Source organism: Dendrobates tinctorius, unplaced genomic scaffold, assembly GCF_039654945.1.
Source record: "Dendrobates tinctorius isolate UK_male_01 unplaced genomic scaffold, ASM3965494v1 ptg000232l, whole genome shotgun sequence".
In the NCBI taxonomy this organism is placed as follows: Eukaryota; Metazoa; Chordata; class Amphibia; order Anura; family Dendrobatidae; genus Dendrobates; species Dendrobates tinctorius.
In genome coordinates, this window is record NW_027361899.1 from 2,845,249 (window position 1) to 2,862,551 (window position 17,303).

The window sequence follows — 17,303 nt, forward strand, 5'->3', positions numbered from 1 at the left end:
TCGGCTGTTCAGCTAAAATGATCTCCAATGCTTGATAATGGAAAGCTAAACCAGAGAGCTGCGGAAGATGACCATTCTAATCGATGGAAGAATGGCCAGAATGGCAAAGGCTCAGCCAGTGATCGGCTCCAGGATGATCAGACAGTCTCACGTTACCAATGATCGGCTCCAGGATGATCACAGTCTCGCGTTACCTGTGAGGACTGGGACAGAAGACGCCTGTGTGACGCTAATCTCTTACCAAGAAGTCCCCACAAAGTCCCACTGATAATAAAGACACGTACTGCAGAGGATACAATGTGCCAAAGAACACATCACCTGGCCTAAAGAGAAATGGAGAAACATTTTGTGGACTGATGAAAGTAAAATTGTTATTTTTGGCTCCAAGGGCTGCAGACAGTTCATCAGACGACCCCCAAATGCTGCATTCAGCCACAGTACTCTGCACACAGTGAAGCATGGTGGTAAAGCATCATGATATCAGCATGTTTCTCTTACTATGGTGCCGGACCTTTTTATCACACACCAGGGATCATGGACCAGTTTGCAGATATTAAAGTGCTTGAAGAGGTCATGTTGCCTTACACTGAAGAGGATATGCCCTTGACATGGGGGTTTCACCAAGACAACGACCCTAAACACACCAGTAAACGAGCAAAATCTTGGCTCCACTCCAACAAAATTGAGGTTATGGAGCGGCCAGTCCGATCCCCGGACCTTAATCCGATAGAACATTTGTGCCGTTTCAGAGGCAAAGCCAACAAATGCCAGAAAATTGTGGGAAGTAGTCCGAGCATCCTGGGCTGGAATAACTGGTGACAGGAATGATAAATCCTCAATAAAAAACAGAACATATTTGTAAAGACAAATGACACTGCTATTTTTTTTTGTAACGTCCAAATGTTCATATTTTGTTATTTTCTGTAAAGTACTTAGAATTACCGTATCTAAATTGCTCTGCATGTTTTGAATTAGAAATCAGCGTGCAATGTTCCCAATGATGGAAATAAAAACTAGGAGAACGATTTTGTGATTAACTCTTATTTTTGAATCCACGGTTATTATTTTGAACACTTCTGTAACAACTCTTGGTTGGCTGCCATTCACGGAAAAAATGCTTCTGCCCAGGTTGCGGAGCCACCCCATTTATCCCCCTTTCCCATATCAGAGTGGGATCCTGGAGCTGAGCGGTCCCAAAAGTACCCTGGGACTTCCAGCTCCGGGGATTTATGGGGTCTACTAGACCTCCTGCCAACACCTCAAGGGAAAACCTATAGGATTTACACTCTTTCCCCATAAGGGTGAACCCTACAGCAGGTATCCCCGACTCGGGATCTTCCAGTTCTGCACCCGGACTGGCCTTTATCCTGGGAGGGTTCATTCTACTCTTCCACAAGGACCAGACCAGGGGTAAGTCTTCCCAACACTGTCCCGGAAGGAAGGGTCTTTACTATGCCCACGACATGGCCAACAATCTAGTGAGAATCACTCACTACATACTCGGATAGCATATATGGAAATTCATAAAAGACAACAGAAACCTTCTCAATTAGATATGAATAAACCAAGATAAAGTCCAAATTAATAAAGACTTAAAAAGTTTTCACTTCTTTACACAATAAAATGAAAACCAAACAACTGGACATAATACAATACCATAAAATGTCATAATATAAGGAGATAGTTACACAGTGAACACATGGGCCATAAATAACTATAGTGATCATAAAAAATCCCTCAGCAATCTAAAGTCCATATAGTAAACAGACACAGGGTCTGAAAACTCAAAGTGCATAGGAAATGTAATAAGATCATAGATACCTGTCATCAGTGGCTCAATGAGTCTCCAGCTCCCTCCATCGTACGTTTCGCCTACCGTGGCTTTCTCAAGGAGTCACATTGGCCCATGTGTTCACTATGTAACTATCTCCTTATATTATTACATTTTATGGTATTGTATTTATGTCCAATTGTTTGGTTTTCCTTTTATTGTGTATTGACATGAAAACTTTTTAAGTCTTTATTAATTTGGACTTTATCTTAGTTTATTCATATCTAATTGAGAAGGTTCCTATGCCCACGACATGTTTAAACTCCCCGCACGGAGTGCAAAAAGTAACCTCCACCATCAAATACTCCCAGGGTTCACTGTGTACGTAAACAACCCTGAATTCCCCCCAGCGGGTTCCAACCTGGAGATCAGTGACCCATGGACGAGTGTCTCTAGACTCCCGGAGGTAAGGAGAGCCTCCGCGCAGTGATGTGCTCCTGGCACAGATGGGGTTCACTGGCCGGACCAACTGCGTCCGCGGTGTAGACTCTGAGGAAACATCAACTGGCGAGTAAACCTGCAGTCCATGGATTCAGCAGTCGGGGCAGTTGGTAATCACATGAGCTGGACCTTGGCACCGACAGCACCTGATACCGCTAGTTCACGAGACCGGTTTAGGGGTAGTCTCCTGCCACCCTCACTCTGACTTACAGGGACCGGTGTGATACCACAGTGTGGCAGAGCCATGTACAAAGTCCTGGGTAGCAGTATAACGCTTGCTCAGGCTAACCATCTGATCTGGGTTGTCCGGGTTCCCCTGCCCCACCCAGCACTGCATGACTACTGGCAGAGTTCACACCAACCGGTCGACTACTACCCTCTCTGGGCCGTGTGGTCCGGTGGCAGCGCTGGGCGTTATTATGGGGGGAGTCAGAAGTGGCCCTGTGTACGGTGACACATAGGACTGCAGATTCAGAGACAATGTCTCCGATAGTCCAGCACTTCTGAGGCAGAATGACACATCCGGGGACTGCCATGTGACGGCGGTCGATGCTGACCGTGACCACCGCCCCGCGAGTAATGGAGCCAAGAATGTGAAAAAACGGTTTATTTTCTTATACAAAATGTATGAAAAGAAACATTCATTTGTCAGCAGCGTTACTGGAGCTCGTCAGCGAGGCACGCGACAGCGAGGCGCTCATTAATCTTCACGAGACAGAGGGTCAGTAGATGAAACAGCGTCAGCCTCCCAGGCGGCTGCGATTGCGCAGATCCAAGTTAATGGGTGGCACTAAACATGGCTCCTACCAGGGACAGGAGCTGGAAAGTGACGGAGAGCCTGGACTCTGCTCCGCGACCCCCTGACAATCAGATCTGTGACCCCGGTGACTTCATAGATGGATCTATGACCGCTCGTCCGCCGTGGTGCTGATCACATGGTCCAGCAGTAATACACCAGAACGATGAGGAAGAAGAGGGCGAAGGACACCATGGCGTTCTTACGGTTCTCATGTCGTAAAGATTTCAGCTCCTTCTCTGAACGAAGAAACAAAAGAGCTCATACGTCACTCTGAAATCACCGCCCTATCCTTCCTGCAGTGTGTAATACTGCACCCTGTGCCTCACCCCACCTCCTTCGTTATGTAATACCGCATCCTGTGCCCCTCCCCCTGCGTTGTGTAATACCGCATCCTGTGCTCCGCCCCTCATCCTGCACTGTGTAATACCGCATCCTGTGCCTCACCCCACCTCCTTCGTTATGTAATACCGCATCCTGTGCCTTGCCCCTTCCCCTGCACTGTGTAATACCGCATCCTGTGCCCCTCCCCCTCATTCTACACTGTGTAATACCGCACCCTGTGCCCCTCCCCCTCATTCTACACTGTGTAATACCGCACCCTGTGCCCCTCCCCCTCATTCTACACTGTGTAATACCGCACCCGGTGCCCCTCCCCCTCATTCCACACTGTGTAATACAGCACCCTGTGCCCCTCCCCCTCATTCTACACTGTGTAATACCGCACTGTGCCCCTCCCCCTCATTCAACACTGTAATACCGCACCCTGTGCCCCTCCCCCTCATTCTACACTAATACCGCACCCTGTGCCCCTCCCCCTCATTCTACACTAGAATCATAGAATCGTAGAGTTGGAAGGGACCTCCTGGGCCATCTGGTCCAACCCCCTGCTCAAAGCAGGATTCGCTAAATCATCCCAGTCAGATGTCTGTCCAGCCTCTGTTTGAAGACTTCCATTGAAGGAGAACTCACCACTTCTCGTGGCAGCCTGTTCCACTCATTGATCACTCTTAACTGTCAAAAAGTTTTTTCTAATATCTAATCTGTCTCCTCCCATTCAGTTTCAGCCCATTGCTTCTAGTCTTTCCTTGTGCAAATGAGAATAAAGTTGATCCTTCTACAATGTGACAGCCCTTTAGATATTTGTAGACAGCTATTAAGTCTCCTCTCAGTCTTCTCTTTTGCAACTAAACATTCCCAAATCCTGCAACCTTTCCTCATAAGACAGGGTTTGCAGACCGGTCACCATTCTGGTCGCTCTTTTCTGAACTTGCTCCAGTTTGTTGATGTCTTTTTTAAAATGTGGTGCCCAAAACTGGACACAGTATTCCCGATGAGGTCTGACCAAAGAGGAGTAGAGGGCAATAATGACTTCACGTGATCTAGACTGTATGCTACTGTTAATACATCCTAGAATTGCATTTGCCTTTTTTGCTGCTGCATCACACTGTTGACTCATATTCGGTCTGTGATCTATTAGAATACCCAAGTCTTTTTCACATGTGCTGTTGCTTAGCCCTATTCCTCCCATTCTGTATATGCTTTTTTCATTTTTATTGCCCAGATGTAGTACTTTGCATTTTTCCCTGTTAAAAACCATTCTGTTAGTTGCTGCCCACTTCTCCAGTTTATTTATATATTTTTGAATCCTCTCTCTCTCTTCTCTAGTATTAGCTATCCCTCCTAGCTTTGTGTCATCAGTAAATTTAATCCGTTTACCCTCAATTCCTTCATCTAAATCGTTGATAAAGATGTTGAATACAGGGCCCAGGACAGAGCCCTGTGGTACCCCACTTGAGACATTCTTCCAACTGGATGTGCAGCCGTTTACGACCACTCTTTGGGTCCGATCACTAAGCCAGTTATGAATCCACCTAACAGTTGCCTTGTCCATTCTATACTTAGTCATTTTTTCAATAAGGATTGTATGAGAGACTTTGTCAAATGCTTTGCTGAAGTCAAGATATACTATATCTACAGCATTTCCTTGATCCACCCAATCAGTGATTCCGTCATAGAAGGAAATGAAGTTAGTCTGACATGACTTATTAGTTACAAACCCATGCTGACTCTGTTTACTCACTTCATTCTTATCCAGGTACTGACATACATGTTGTTTAATAATTTGTTCAAAGATCTTTCCTGGTATAGAAGTCAGACTCACCGGCCTATAGTTGCCTGGGTCCACCTTCTTCCCCTTTTTGAAGACAGGAACAACATTTGCTCTTCTCCAGTCTTCTGGGACTTCTCCTGTTCTCCAAGAATTTTCAAAGATTATGGAGAGGGGTTCAAAAATTTCTTCTGCTATCTCCTTCAGTACTCTGGGGTGTAATTCATCTGGACCTGGAGACTTGAATTCATTTAGGTTAGCTAAGTGTTTCCTCACTATCTTTCTGTTTATAGATATCGTGGATTCTTCTATTCCCTTAATAGGACAGTGAAGAACAGTTGATGTTACATTTCCTTTCTGAGAGAAAACAGATGCAAAATAGGAATTTAAAAGTTCAGCCTTCTCAACATTCTAGAATCATAGAATCATAGATTCATAGAATCGTAGAGTTGGAAGGGACCTCCTGGGCCATCTGGTCCAACCCCCTGCTCAAAGCAGGATTCGCTAAATCATCCCAGTCAGATGTCTGTCCAGCCTCTGTTTGAAGACTTCCATTGAAGGAGAACTCACCACTTCTCGTGGCAGCCTGTTCCACTCATTGATCACTCTTACTGTCAAAAAGTTTTTTCTAATATCTAATCTGTGTCTCTTCCCATTCAGTTTCATCCCATTGCTTCTAGTCTTTCCTTGTGCAAATGAGAATAAAGTTGATCCTTCTACAATGTGACAGCCCTTTAGATATTTGTAGACAGCTATTAAGTCTCCTCTCAGTCTTCTCTTTTGCAAACTAAACATTCCCAAATCCTGCAACCTTTCCTCATAAGACAGGGTTTGCAGACCGGTCACCATTCTGGTCGCTCTTTTCTGAACTTGCTCCAGTTTGTTGATGTCTTTTTTAAAATGTGGTGCCCAAAACTGGACACAATATTCCAGATGAGGTCTGACCAAAGAGGAGTAGAGGGAAATAATGACTTCACGTGATCTAGACTGTATGCTTCTGTTAATACATCCTAGAATTGCATTTGCCTTTTTTGCTGCTGCATCACACTGTTGACTCATATTCAGTCTGTGATCTATTAGTATACCCAAGTCTTTTTCACATGTGCTGTCACTTAGCCCTATTCCTCCCATTCTGTATATGCTTTTTTCATTTTTATTGCCCAGATGTAGTACTTTGCATTTCTCCCTGTTAAAAACCATTCTGTTAGTTGCTGCCCACTTCTCCAGTTTATTTAAATCTTTTTGAATCCTCTCTCTCTCTTCTCTAGTATTAGCTATCCCTCCTAGCTTTGTGTCATCAGCAAATTTAATCAGTTTACCCTCAATTCCTTCATCTAAATCGTTGATAAAGATGTTGAACAATACAGGGCCCAGGACAGAGCCCTGTGGTACCCCACTTGAGACATTCTTCCAACTGGATGTGCAGCCATTTACGACCACTCTTTGGGTCCGATCACTAAGCCAGTTATGAATCCACCTAACAGTTGCCTTGTCCATTCCATACTTAGTCATTTTTTCAATAAGGATTGTATGAGAGACTTTGTCAAATGCTTTGCTGAAGTCAAGATATACTATATCTACAGCATTTCCTTGATCCACCCAATCAGTGATACCGTCATAGAAGGAAATTAAGTTAGTCTGACATGACTTATTAGTTAGAAACCCATGCTGACTCTGTTTAATCACTTCATTCTTATCCAGGTATTGACATACATGTTGTTTAATAATTTGTTCAAAGATCTTTCCTGGTATAGAAGTCAGACTCACCGGCCTATAGTTGCCTGGGTCCACCTTCTTCCCCTTTTTGAAGATAGGAACAACATTTGCTCTTCTCCAGTCTTCTGGCACTTCTGTTCTCCAAGAATTTTCAAAGATTATGGAGAGGGGTTCAAAAATTTCTTCTGCTATCTCCTTCAGTACTCTGGGGTGTAATTCATCTGGACCTGGAGACTTGAATTCATTTAGGTTAGCTAAGTGTTTCCTATCTTTCTGTTTATAGATATCCTGGATTCTTCTATTCCCTTAATAGGACAGTGAATAACAGTTGATGTTGCATTTCCTTTCTGAGAGAAAACAGATGCAAAATAGGAATTTAAAAGTTCAGCCTTCTCAACATCCTGTCTTACCATTTCATCATTTTCATCCTGTAAAAATCCTATAGCATCTTTGACTTTTCTTTTACTTTTGACATATCCCCAAAATCCTTTATTATTGCTTTTGACATCTCTTGCAAGCCTCAGTTCATTTTCAGCTTTAGCTAATCTGATTTGTGCCCTGCAGGTTCTGCAGACAGCATTATATTCTTCTTTAGATATGCCTCCCTCTTTCCATTTTATAAACATTTTTTTCTTCCTTTTTAGCATGTGCTTAAGTTCTGTGTTCATCCATCCTGGTTTCCTTAAATGCTTCCTATTCTTCCCTCTTTTCGGAATTGTTAACAACTGTGCTTTGAGAATTTCATTTTTCAAGATTTCCCATCCCTCCTGGACATTTTTGTCTTTCAGGATATCCAGCCATTGGATCCTTCCAATTCTCTTTCTGAATCCCTTAAAATCTGCCTTTCTGAAATCTAACCTTGACGTCTGAGTCTTCACAGGTCTTCCACCTCTAGTTATCCAAAATTCTAAAATAGCATGGTCGCTACCTCCTAGGGTCCCAGCCACTTTTACCTCCTCAACCATTTCCTCCCTGTTTATAAGGATTAGATCCAAGGTAGCAGTTCCCCTTGTTTTCTCCCTTACCTTTTGGAAGATAAAGTTGTCAGCAAGAGAGGATAAGAATTTCCTTGACCTGTTAGTTTTGCCTGAGAGAGATTCCCAACAAATGTCTGGATAGTTGAAATCTCCCATGACAACTATGTCATATTTTTTGGAGAACTTGGCCATCTGATGCATAAAGAGTTCATCTATATCTTCGGCTTGCACAGGCGGCCTGTAGTAAATGCCTACAATGGTGTCCTTTCCATTGTTCTGTCCTTGTATTCTTACCCAAACAGTTTCCACAGAACTCCCAGTCTCTGAAGCTTCAATCTCTGTGCAGATATACGCGTTTCGAACATACAATGCGACACCCCCTCCTCGTTTATCAAGTCTGTTTCTTGCAAATAAGTTGTATCCTTCTAGTCTTGTATTCCAATCATGTGTATTGTCCCACCAAGTTTCACCAATGACATCATATTTCTTTTCCTGTGTTAGTAGTTCCAATTCTCCTTGTTTGTTGCCCATGCTTTGTGCATTAGTATAGAAACATTTTAGTTTGTGATTGGTTTCTCTTTCTCCAATATTTTTATTAATTAGATTCTTTCGTCTTTGTTCTTCCTTTCCACTTCTAATAGCAGAGTTCTCAATAGCATTTGTCAGGTGTATGGCTTTTTCTGGTCTTTTGCTTCCCTTCCCATGTTGTTCTAGTTTAAAGCTCTCCTTACAAGTGTAGCAAGGCGACTTCCAAATACATGCTTTCCAGTCTTCGTAAGGTGCACCCCATCTCTAGCAAGTAGTCCATCGTATAAGTAGTTCACTCCGTGATCCAGAAATCCAAATCGTTGCTGACGGCACCATCGACGTAGCCAGTTGTTCACCTGCAGAATCTTATTCCACCTCCTTGTTCCATGGCCATCCACTGGGAGGATGGAAGAGAAGACCACCTGCGCTCCCAGTTCTTTCACTTTCTTGCCTAAGTCTTCAAAGTCTCTGCAGATGATTTCCAGGTCGTTTCTTGCGGTGTCATTTGTCCCCACATGTAGTAGCAGGAATGGGTAGTCATCTGTAGGTCTGAAGAGTCCTGATATCCTGTCCTACCATTTCATCATTTTCATTCTGTAAAAATCCTATAGCATCTTTGACTTTTCTTTTACTTTTGACATATCCCCAAAATCCTTTATTATTGCTTTTGACGTCTCTTGCAAGCCTCAATTCATTGTCAGCTTCAGCTAATCTGACTTGTGCCCTGCAGGTTCTGCAGACAGCATTATATTCTTCTTTAGATATGCCTCCCTCTTTCCATTTTATAAACATTTTTAGCATGTGCTTAAGTTCTGTGTTCATCCATCCTGGTTTCCTTAAATGCTTCCTATTCTTCCCTCTTTTCGGAATTGTTAACGATTGTGCTTTGAGAATTTCATTTTTCAAGATTTCCCATCCCTCCTGGACATTTTTGTCTTTAAGGATATCCAGCCATTGGATCCCTCCAATTCTCTTTCTGAATCCCTTAAAATCTGCCTTTCTGAAATCTAACCTTGACGTCTGAGTCTTCACAGGTCTTCCTCCTCTAGTTATCCAAAATTCTAAAATAGCATGGTCGCTACCTCCTAGGGTCCCAGCCACTTTTACCTCCTCAACCATTTCCTCCCTGTTTATAAGGATTGGATCCAAGGTAGCAGTTCCCCTTGTTTTCTCCCCTACCTTTTGGAAGATAAAGTTGTCAGCAAGAGAGGATAAGAATTTCCTTGACCTGTTAGTTTTGCCTGAGAGAGATTCCCAACAAATGTCTGGATAGTTGAAATCTCCCATGACAACTATGTCATATTTTTTGGAGAACTTGGCACCCTGTGCCCCTCCCCCTCATTCTACACTGTGTAATACCGCACCCTGTGCCCCTCCCCCTCATTCTACACTGTGTAATACAGCACCCTGTGCCCCTCATTCTACACTGTGTAATACCGCACCCGGTGCCCCTCCCCCTCATTCTACACTGTGTAATAGCGTACCCTGTGCCCCTCCCCCTCATTCTACACTGTGTAACACAGCACCCTGTGCCCCTCCCCCTCATTCTATACTGTGTAATACCGCACCCTGTGCCCCTCCCCCTCATTCTACACTGTGTAATACAGCACCCGGTGCCCCTCCCCCTCATTCTACACTGTGCAATACCGCACCCGGTGCCCCTCCCCCTCATTCTACACTGTGTAATACAGCACCCTGTGCCCCTCATTCTACACTGTGTAATACCGCACCCGGTGCCCCTCCCCCTCATTCTACACTGTGTAATAGCGTACCCTGTGCCCCTCCCCCTCATTCTATACTGTGTAATACAGCACCCTGTGCCCCTCCCCCTCATTCTACACTGTGTAATACCGCACCCTGTGCCCCTCCCCCTCATTCTACACTGTGTAATACCGCACCCGGTGCCCCTCCCCCTCATTCTACACTGTGTAATACAGCACCCTGTGCCCCTCCCCCTCATTCTATACTGTGTAATACAGCACCCTGTGCCCCTCCCCCTCATTCTACACTGTGTAATAGCGCACCCTGTGCCCCTCCCCCTCATTCTACACTGTGTAATAGCGCACCCTGTGCCCCTCCCCCTCATTCTACACTGTGTAGTACCGCACCCTGTGCCCCTCCCCCTCATTCTACACTGTGTAGTACCGCACCCTGTGCCCCTCCCCCTCATTCTACACTGTGTAATACCGCACCCTGTGCCCCTCCCCCTCATTCTACACTGTGTAGTACCGCACCCTGTGCCCCTCCCCCTCATTCTACACTGTGTAATACCGCACCCTGTGCCCCTCCCCCTCATTCTACACTGTGTAATACCGCACCCTGTGCCCCTCCCCCTCATTCTACACTGTGTAATACCGCACCCTGTGCCCATCCCCCTCATTCTACACTGTGTAGTACCGCACCCTGTGCCCCTCCTCCTACTTACCATAATAAGACATCTTGTTGGTGAGCGCATTCTTCTCTTTCTCTAATGATTTCCTTAAAATGATGAGAAAAAATGTCAAATTAGGACCAGAGATAATAGAACAGGGGCGCCAATACTTCTGCTACTTGTATTAATGGCAACTAATGACCCCACAGGAGGTCTGTAATATAACCCCGCCAGATCCCAGGGGGAGGCGCAACGTGTCAGTGCTTGGTGGTCTCCAAGAAGGTGCAGGGAACCGTGGAGCGATATGTGTGGTCCTGCAAATGCTTCACCATTCCCTTCCCCCCCACTTACCTCCCGCCTCCCCGCACCACCACATCTGCTCCTCACCTCCCCTCCTCCGTCAGCTCATCTCTGCGCAGTCTGTAGTCGATGTCCTCCATGTTGCTCCTGCAGGACTCCAGCTTCTCCTCCACACCATCTATCTGCAAGAGAAACCATCGGTGCGATGAGAAAATGCGCAGCGGACCCTAAGGCTGGTTTCACATTTGCGCTTTTGTGCGCAGCGCATCGTGCGCACCCGTGCGCATGCGCACTGCGCACCTATGTTTAACATGACGTGCGCATGTTTTTGCGCACACTTGCGTTTTCGTGCGCATGCGTTTTTTTGTCTTTTGCGCCAGGTGCGCCAGACGCAACATGTTGGATTTTTTGGTGCGCCCTGTCTCGGCAAAAAAACGCATGCGCACGCTTGCGCACGGAATGCGCAAAAACAACACATTGAAGTCTATGGTAACGCATGCGTGCGCATGGTCTTGCGCACGGTTGCGTTTTTTTACGCATGCGTTTTTGAGTGAAACAAGTCTAGAATGTTCTCTAGACAATGGAAAAAACGTCACACTTAAAAACGCATGCGCATAAAAAACGCCAACGCATGCAAAAAACGCATGTAAAACGCAAACAACTCTGCGTTTTTTTAACACATCAGCGTGCGCATGACGTTAAAAAAACGCGCGTTTGTTTTGCGTTTTTCTTTGCGTTTTTTATGCGCCCGATGCGCTGCGCAAAAAAACGCTAATGTGAAACTAGCCTTACCGGGACGTGAGGGCCGACATCACCGCCGGCGCGGTTCTCAACATAAACATGTCAGGAAATATTCTGCTGCGCCAGAATAAATGGGCCGGCACACATTCAGTATAAGTGCAGCGTGCAGGTGCACATTCACACTGGCCAATAACACACCGCTGCCCCGGCTCCTCTAGCCCCTTGTACGCTGCAGCTCTAGTGGGGGGCGACGTCTTCCCCTTTTTCGGCTGTGCATCTAGTCTATAGAGCTTTTTGTTCCAGTTGCGTCTGGGTCCTGCCCTTCCCTGTCTATTGAGGCAGACTGGCTTCTCGCAAGATCGGGTCACCTTGTCGTGGTGGGATCAAAACAATAACTAAACCCACCATCAATACAAGGACGATCACTATTTACTGAGGGGATTCGCTCATTGTTTACATCCCGGAACAAAGCAGCAAGGACGATGTCAGCCCCGTTCTTACCCACGGCAGAGCGGTGACCAGCAGATGAAGCACCAAGCAGGTGGAGGCTTACTACGGCGGCCCATGTGCAACTGCCCATGGTGACCAGGCAGTGGCTTGGTACAGGGTCCACGGCAACCAAGAGGTGGCTCACCGGACAGGTTCCGCTGCAACCAGGTGGTGGCTCATTGGACACTGTCTGACTCAACCAGGGGGCGGTTCCTCCTGTCCAAGGCCACCAGGAGGCGGTTCACCGGACAGAGGCGGCGGCTCCCTGTAGAGGATCCACGGCAACCAGGAGGCGGCTCGCTGTACATGGTCCGTGGCAACCAGGAGGCGGCTCCTCGTACACTGTCCGTGGTAACCAGGAGGCGGCTCGCTGTACATGGTCCGTGGCAACCAGGAGGCGGCTCCTCGTACACTGTCCGTGGTAACCAGGAGGCGGCTCCTCGTACACTGTCCGTGGCAACCAGGAGGCGGCTCCTCGTACACTGTCCGTGGCAACCAGGAGGCGGCTCCTCGTACACTGTCCGTGGTATCCAGGAGGCGGTTCACCAGACAGAGGCGGCGGCTCCCTGTAGAGGATCCACGGCAACCAGGAGGCGGCTCACTGTACATGGTCCGTGGCAACCAGGAGGCGGCTCCTCGTACACTGTCCGTGGTAACCAGGAGGCGGCTCGCTGTACATGGTCCGTGGCAACCAGGAGGCGGCTCCTCGTACACTGTCCGTGGTAACCAGGAGGCGGCTCCTCGTACACTGTCCATGGCAACCAGGAGGCGGCTCCTCGTACACTGTCCGTGGCAACCAGGAGGCGGCTCCTCGTACACTGTCCGTGGTATCCAGGAGGCGGTTCACCAGACAGAGGCGGCGGCTCCCTGTAGAGGATCCACGGCAACCAGGAGGCGGCTCGCTGTACATGGTCCGTGGCAACCAGGAGGCGGCTCCTCGTACACTGTCCGTGGTAACCAGGAGGCGGCTCCTCGTACACGGTCCATGGTAACCAGGAGGCGGCTCCTCGTACACGGTCCATGGTAACCAGGAGGCGGCTCCTTGTACACGGTCCATGGTAACCAGGAGGCGGCTCCTCGTACACGGTGCATGGTAACCAGGAGGCGGCTCCTCGTACACGGTCCGTGGTAACCAGGAGGCGGCTCCTCGTGCGCGGTCCGTGGTAACCAGGAGGCGGCTCCTCGTGCGCGGTCCGTGGTAACCAGGAGGCGGCTCCTCGTGCATGGTCCGTGGTAACCAGGAGGCGGCTCCTCGTACATGGTCCGTGGTAACCAGGAGGCGGCTCCTCGTGCGCGGTAACCAGGAGGTGGCTCCTCGTACACGGTCCGTGGTAACCAGGAGGCGGCTCCTCGTACACGGTCCGTAGTAACCAGGAGGCGGCTCCTCGTGCACGGTCCCTGGTAACCAGGAGGCGGCTCCTCCTACACGGTCCGTGGTAACCAGGAGGCGGCTCCTCGTGCGCTGTAACCAGGAGGTGGCTCCTCGCGCGCGGTCCGTGGTAACCAGGAGGCGGCTCCTCGCTCACGGTCCGTGGTAACCAGGAGGCGGCTCCTCGCGCACGGTCCGTGGTAACCAGGAGGCGGCTCCTCGCGCACGGTCCGTGGTAACCAGGAGGCGGCTCCTCGCGCACGGTCCGTGGTAACCAGGAGGCGGCTCCTCGTGCACGGTCCGTGGTAACCAGGAGGCGGCTCCTCGCTCACGGTCCGTGGTAACCAGGAGGCGGCTCCTCGCGCGCGGTCCGTGGTAACCAGGAGGCGGCTCCTCGCGCGCGGTCCGTAGTAACCAGGAGGCGGCTCCTCGTGCACGGTCCCTGGTAACCAGGAGGCGGCTCCTCGTACACGGTCCGTGGTAACCAGGAGGCGGCTCCTCGTACACGGTCCATGTTAACCAGGAGGCAGCTCATTGTACACGGTCCATGGTAACCAGGAGGGAGCTACTTGTACACGGTCCGTGGTAACCAGGAGGCGGCTCCTCATACACGGTCCGTGGTAACCAGGAGGCGGCTCCTCGTGCACGGTCCATGGTAACCAGGAGGCGGCTCCTCGTGCACGGTCCGTGGTAACCAGGAGGCGGATCCTCGTGCGCGGTCCGTGGTAACCAGGAGGCGGATCCTCGTGCGCAGTCCGTGGTAACCAGGAGGCGGCTCCTCGTACGCGGTCCGTGGTAACCAGGAGGCGGATCCTCGTGCGCGGTCCGTGGTAACCAGGAGGCGGCTCCTCGTGCGCGGTCCGTGGTAACCAGGAGGCGGCTCCTCGTGCGCGGTCCGTGGTAACCAGGAGGCGGCTCCTCGTGCGCGGTCCGTGGTAACCAGGAGGCGGCTCCTCGTGCATGGTCCGTGGTAACCAGGAGGCGGCTCCTCGTACATGGTCCGTGGTAACCAGGAGGCGGCTCCTCGTGCGCGGTAACCAGGAGGTGGCTCCTCGTACACGGTCCGTGGTAACCAGGAGGCGGCTCCTCGTACACGGTCCGTAGTAACCAGGAGGCGGCTCCTCGTGCACGGTCCCTGGTAACCAGGAGGCGGCTCCTCCTACACGGTCCGTGGTAACCAGGAGGCGGCTCCTCGTGCGCTGTAACCAGGAGGTGGCTCCTCGCGCGCGGTCCGTGGTAACCAGGAGGCGGCTCCTCGCTCACGGTCCGTGGTAACCAGGAGGCGGCTCCTCGTGCACGGTCCGTGGTAACCAGGAGGCGGCTCCTCGCGCACGGTCCGTGGTAACCAGGAGGCGGCTCCTCGCGCACGGTCCGTGGTAACCAGGAGGCGGCTCCTCGTGCACGGTCCGTGGTAACCAGGAGGCGGCTCCTCGCTCACGGTCCGTGGTAACCAGGAGGCGGCTCCTCGCGCGCGGTCCGTGGTAACCAGGAGGCGGCTCCTCGCGCGCGGTCCGTGGTAACCAGGAGGCGGCTCCTCGCGCGCGGTCCGTGGTAACCAGGAGGCGGCTCCTCGCGCGCGGTCCGTGGTAACCAGGAGACGGCTCCTCGCGCACGGTCCGTGGTAACCAGGAGGCGGCTCCTCGCTCACGGTCCGTGGTAACCAGGAGGCGGCTCCTCGCTCGCGGTCCGTGGTAACCAGGAGGCGGCTCCTCGCGCGCGGTCCGTGGTAACCAGGAGGCGGCTCCTTGCGCGCGGTCCGTGGTAACCAGGAGGCGGCTCCTCGCGCGCGGTCCGTGGTAACCAGGAGGCGGCTCCTCGCGCACGGTCCGTAGTAACCAGGAGGCGGCTCCTCGTGCACGGTCCGTAGTAACCAGGAGGCGGCTCCTCGTGCACGGTCCCTGGTAACCAGGAGGCGGCTCCTCGTACACGGTCCGTGGTAACCAGGAGGCGGCTCCTCGTACACGGTCCGTAGTAACCAGGAGGCGGCTCCTCGTGCACGGTCCCTGGTAACCAGGAGGCGGCTCCTCGTACACGGTCCGTGGTAACCAGGAGGCGGCTCCTCGTACACGGTCCATGTTAACCAGGAGGCGGCTCATTGTACATGGTCCATGGTAACCAGGAGGTGGCTCCTCGTACACGGTCTGTGGTAACCAGGATGCGGCTCCTCGTACACGGTCCGTAGTAACCAGGAGGCGGCTCCTCGCGCACGGTCCGTGGTAACCAGGAGGCGGCTCCTCGCGCGCGGTCCGTGGTAACCAGGAGGCGGCTCCTCGCTCACGGTCCGTGGTAACCAGGAGGCGGCTCCTCGCGCGCGGTCCGTGGTAACCAGGAGGCGGCTCCTCGCGCACGGTCCGTGGTAACCAGGAGGCGGCTCCTCGCGCACGGTCCGTGGTAACCAGGAGGCGGCTCCTCGCGCACGGTCCGTGGTAACCAGGAGGCGGCTCCTCGCTCACGGTCCGTGGTAACCAGGAGGCGGCTCCTCGCTCACGGTCCGTGGTAACCAGGAGGCGGCTCCTCGCGCGCGGTCCGTGGTAACCAGGAGGCGGCTCCTCGCGCACGGTCCGTGGTAACCAGGAGGCGGCTCCTCGCGCGCGGTCCGTGGTAACCAGGAGGCGGCTCCTCGCGCACGGTCCGTGGTAACCAGGAGGCGGCTCCTCGCTCGCGGTCCGTGGTAACCAGGAGGCGGCTCCTCGCGCGCGATCCGTGGTAACCAGGAGGCGGCTCCTCGCGCGCGGTCCGTGGTAACCAGGAGGCGGCTCCTCGCTCGCGGTCCGTGGTAACCAGGAGGCGGCTCCTCGCTCGCGGTCCGTGGTAACCAGGAGGCGGCTCCTCGTGCGCGATCCGTGGTAACCAGGAGGCGGCTCCTCGCGCGCGATCCGTGGTAACCATGAGGCGGCTCCTCGCGCGCGGTCCGTGGTAACCAGGAGGCGGCTCCTCGCGCGCGGGCCGTGGTAACCAGTTCTTGGGGTGCAGATGAGACACGTGATCTCATTCTCCCATAGCAACAAAACAGGATCCTACTGGCTTTCAAAAGTTCGGCGTTGGTTGCTATGCCTATATGCTATTGCGCCTGACTGGTTACTAGGGGCGGAACCACTGGATGTTTCCGCTCTCTGTGACGTCACTCTCCCGCTGTCACAGTGGTGTTATGACGTCACAACCACAGCGCGTGCGGAGAGGACACGGGGGAAGTCGCACACGCAGCGTCCGGGCCCGCGCTCCTCACCTCCGTGGCAAGGCTCAGCCGCTCCCGCTTCTTTCTCCCCATCCCGCACTTCCCGGACACGTCTCTCTCTCTCCACATTGTGACACCGGAGCCGCCATGTCTGACCCGGGCAGGGCGGAGCGTGAAGCCGCGGCCGCCATGTTTGTGAAGGGCAGACGGGTAAGTCTCTCAGGGCGGCCGCCATGTCTGCTGAGGGCAGCGGTGACTTGTGCTGCAGAACTACAGTTCCCATCATGCTTCAGGGCCGCGGCAGCAGCAGGCTCCAGCTGTGGGGAGCGGTGGGAGTGTTCCTCCCCCGGGGAGCTGCTGTGGCTGCTGCTTCTCTGTCTTTTACCTCCTCTGCCGTGTGGAGCTTAGTCTTTGTGCCATTTAATGTGATGGAATCTGCTAGTCTCCACGTCACACAAA

General features: G+C 51.4%; 1 protein-coding gene across 1 annotated transcript; it reads right to left on the reverse strand.

Annotated features, from left to right (window-relative positions):
- Window positions 1–2,864: 2,864 nt before the first annotated feature.
- On the reverse strand, window positions 2,865–17,037 carry CCDC167 (coiled-coil domain containing 167). The gene is made up of 4 exons (XM_073556264.1): window positions 16,896–17,037; window positions 11,158–11,252; window positions 10,825–10,877; window positions 2,865–3,307 (listed from the first exon to the last, which is right to left on the reverse strand). The coding sequence occupies exons 1-4, from the start codon at window positions 16,971–16,973 to the stop codon at window positions 3,204–3,206; spliced, it is 330 nt and encodes a 109-aa protein (XP_073412365.1). The 5' UTR covers window positions 16,974–17,037; the 3' UTR covers window positions 2,865–3,203.
- Between the last annotated feature and the right edge of the window lie 266 nt (window positions 17,038–17,303).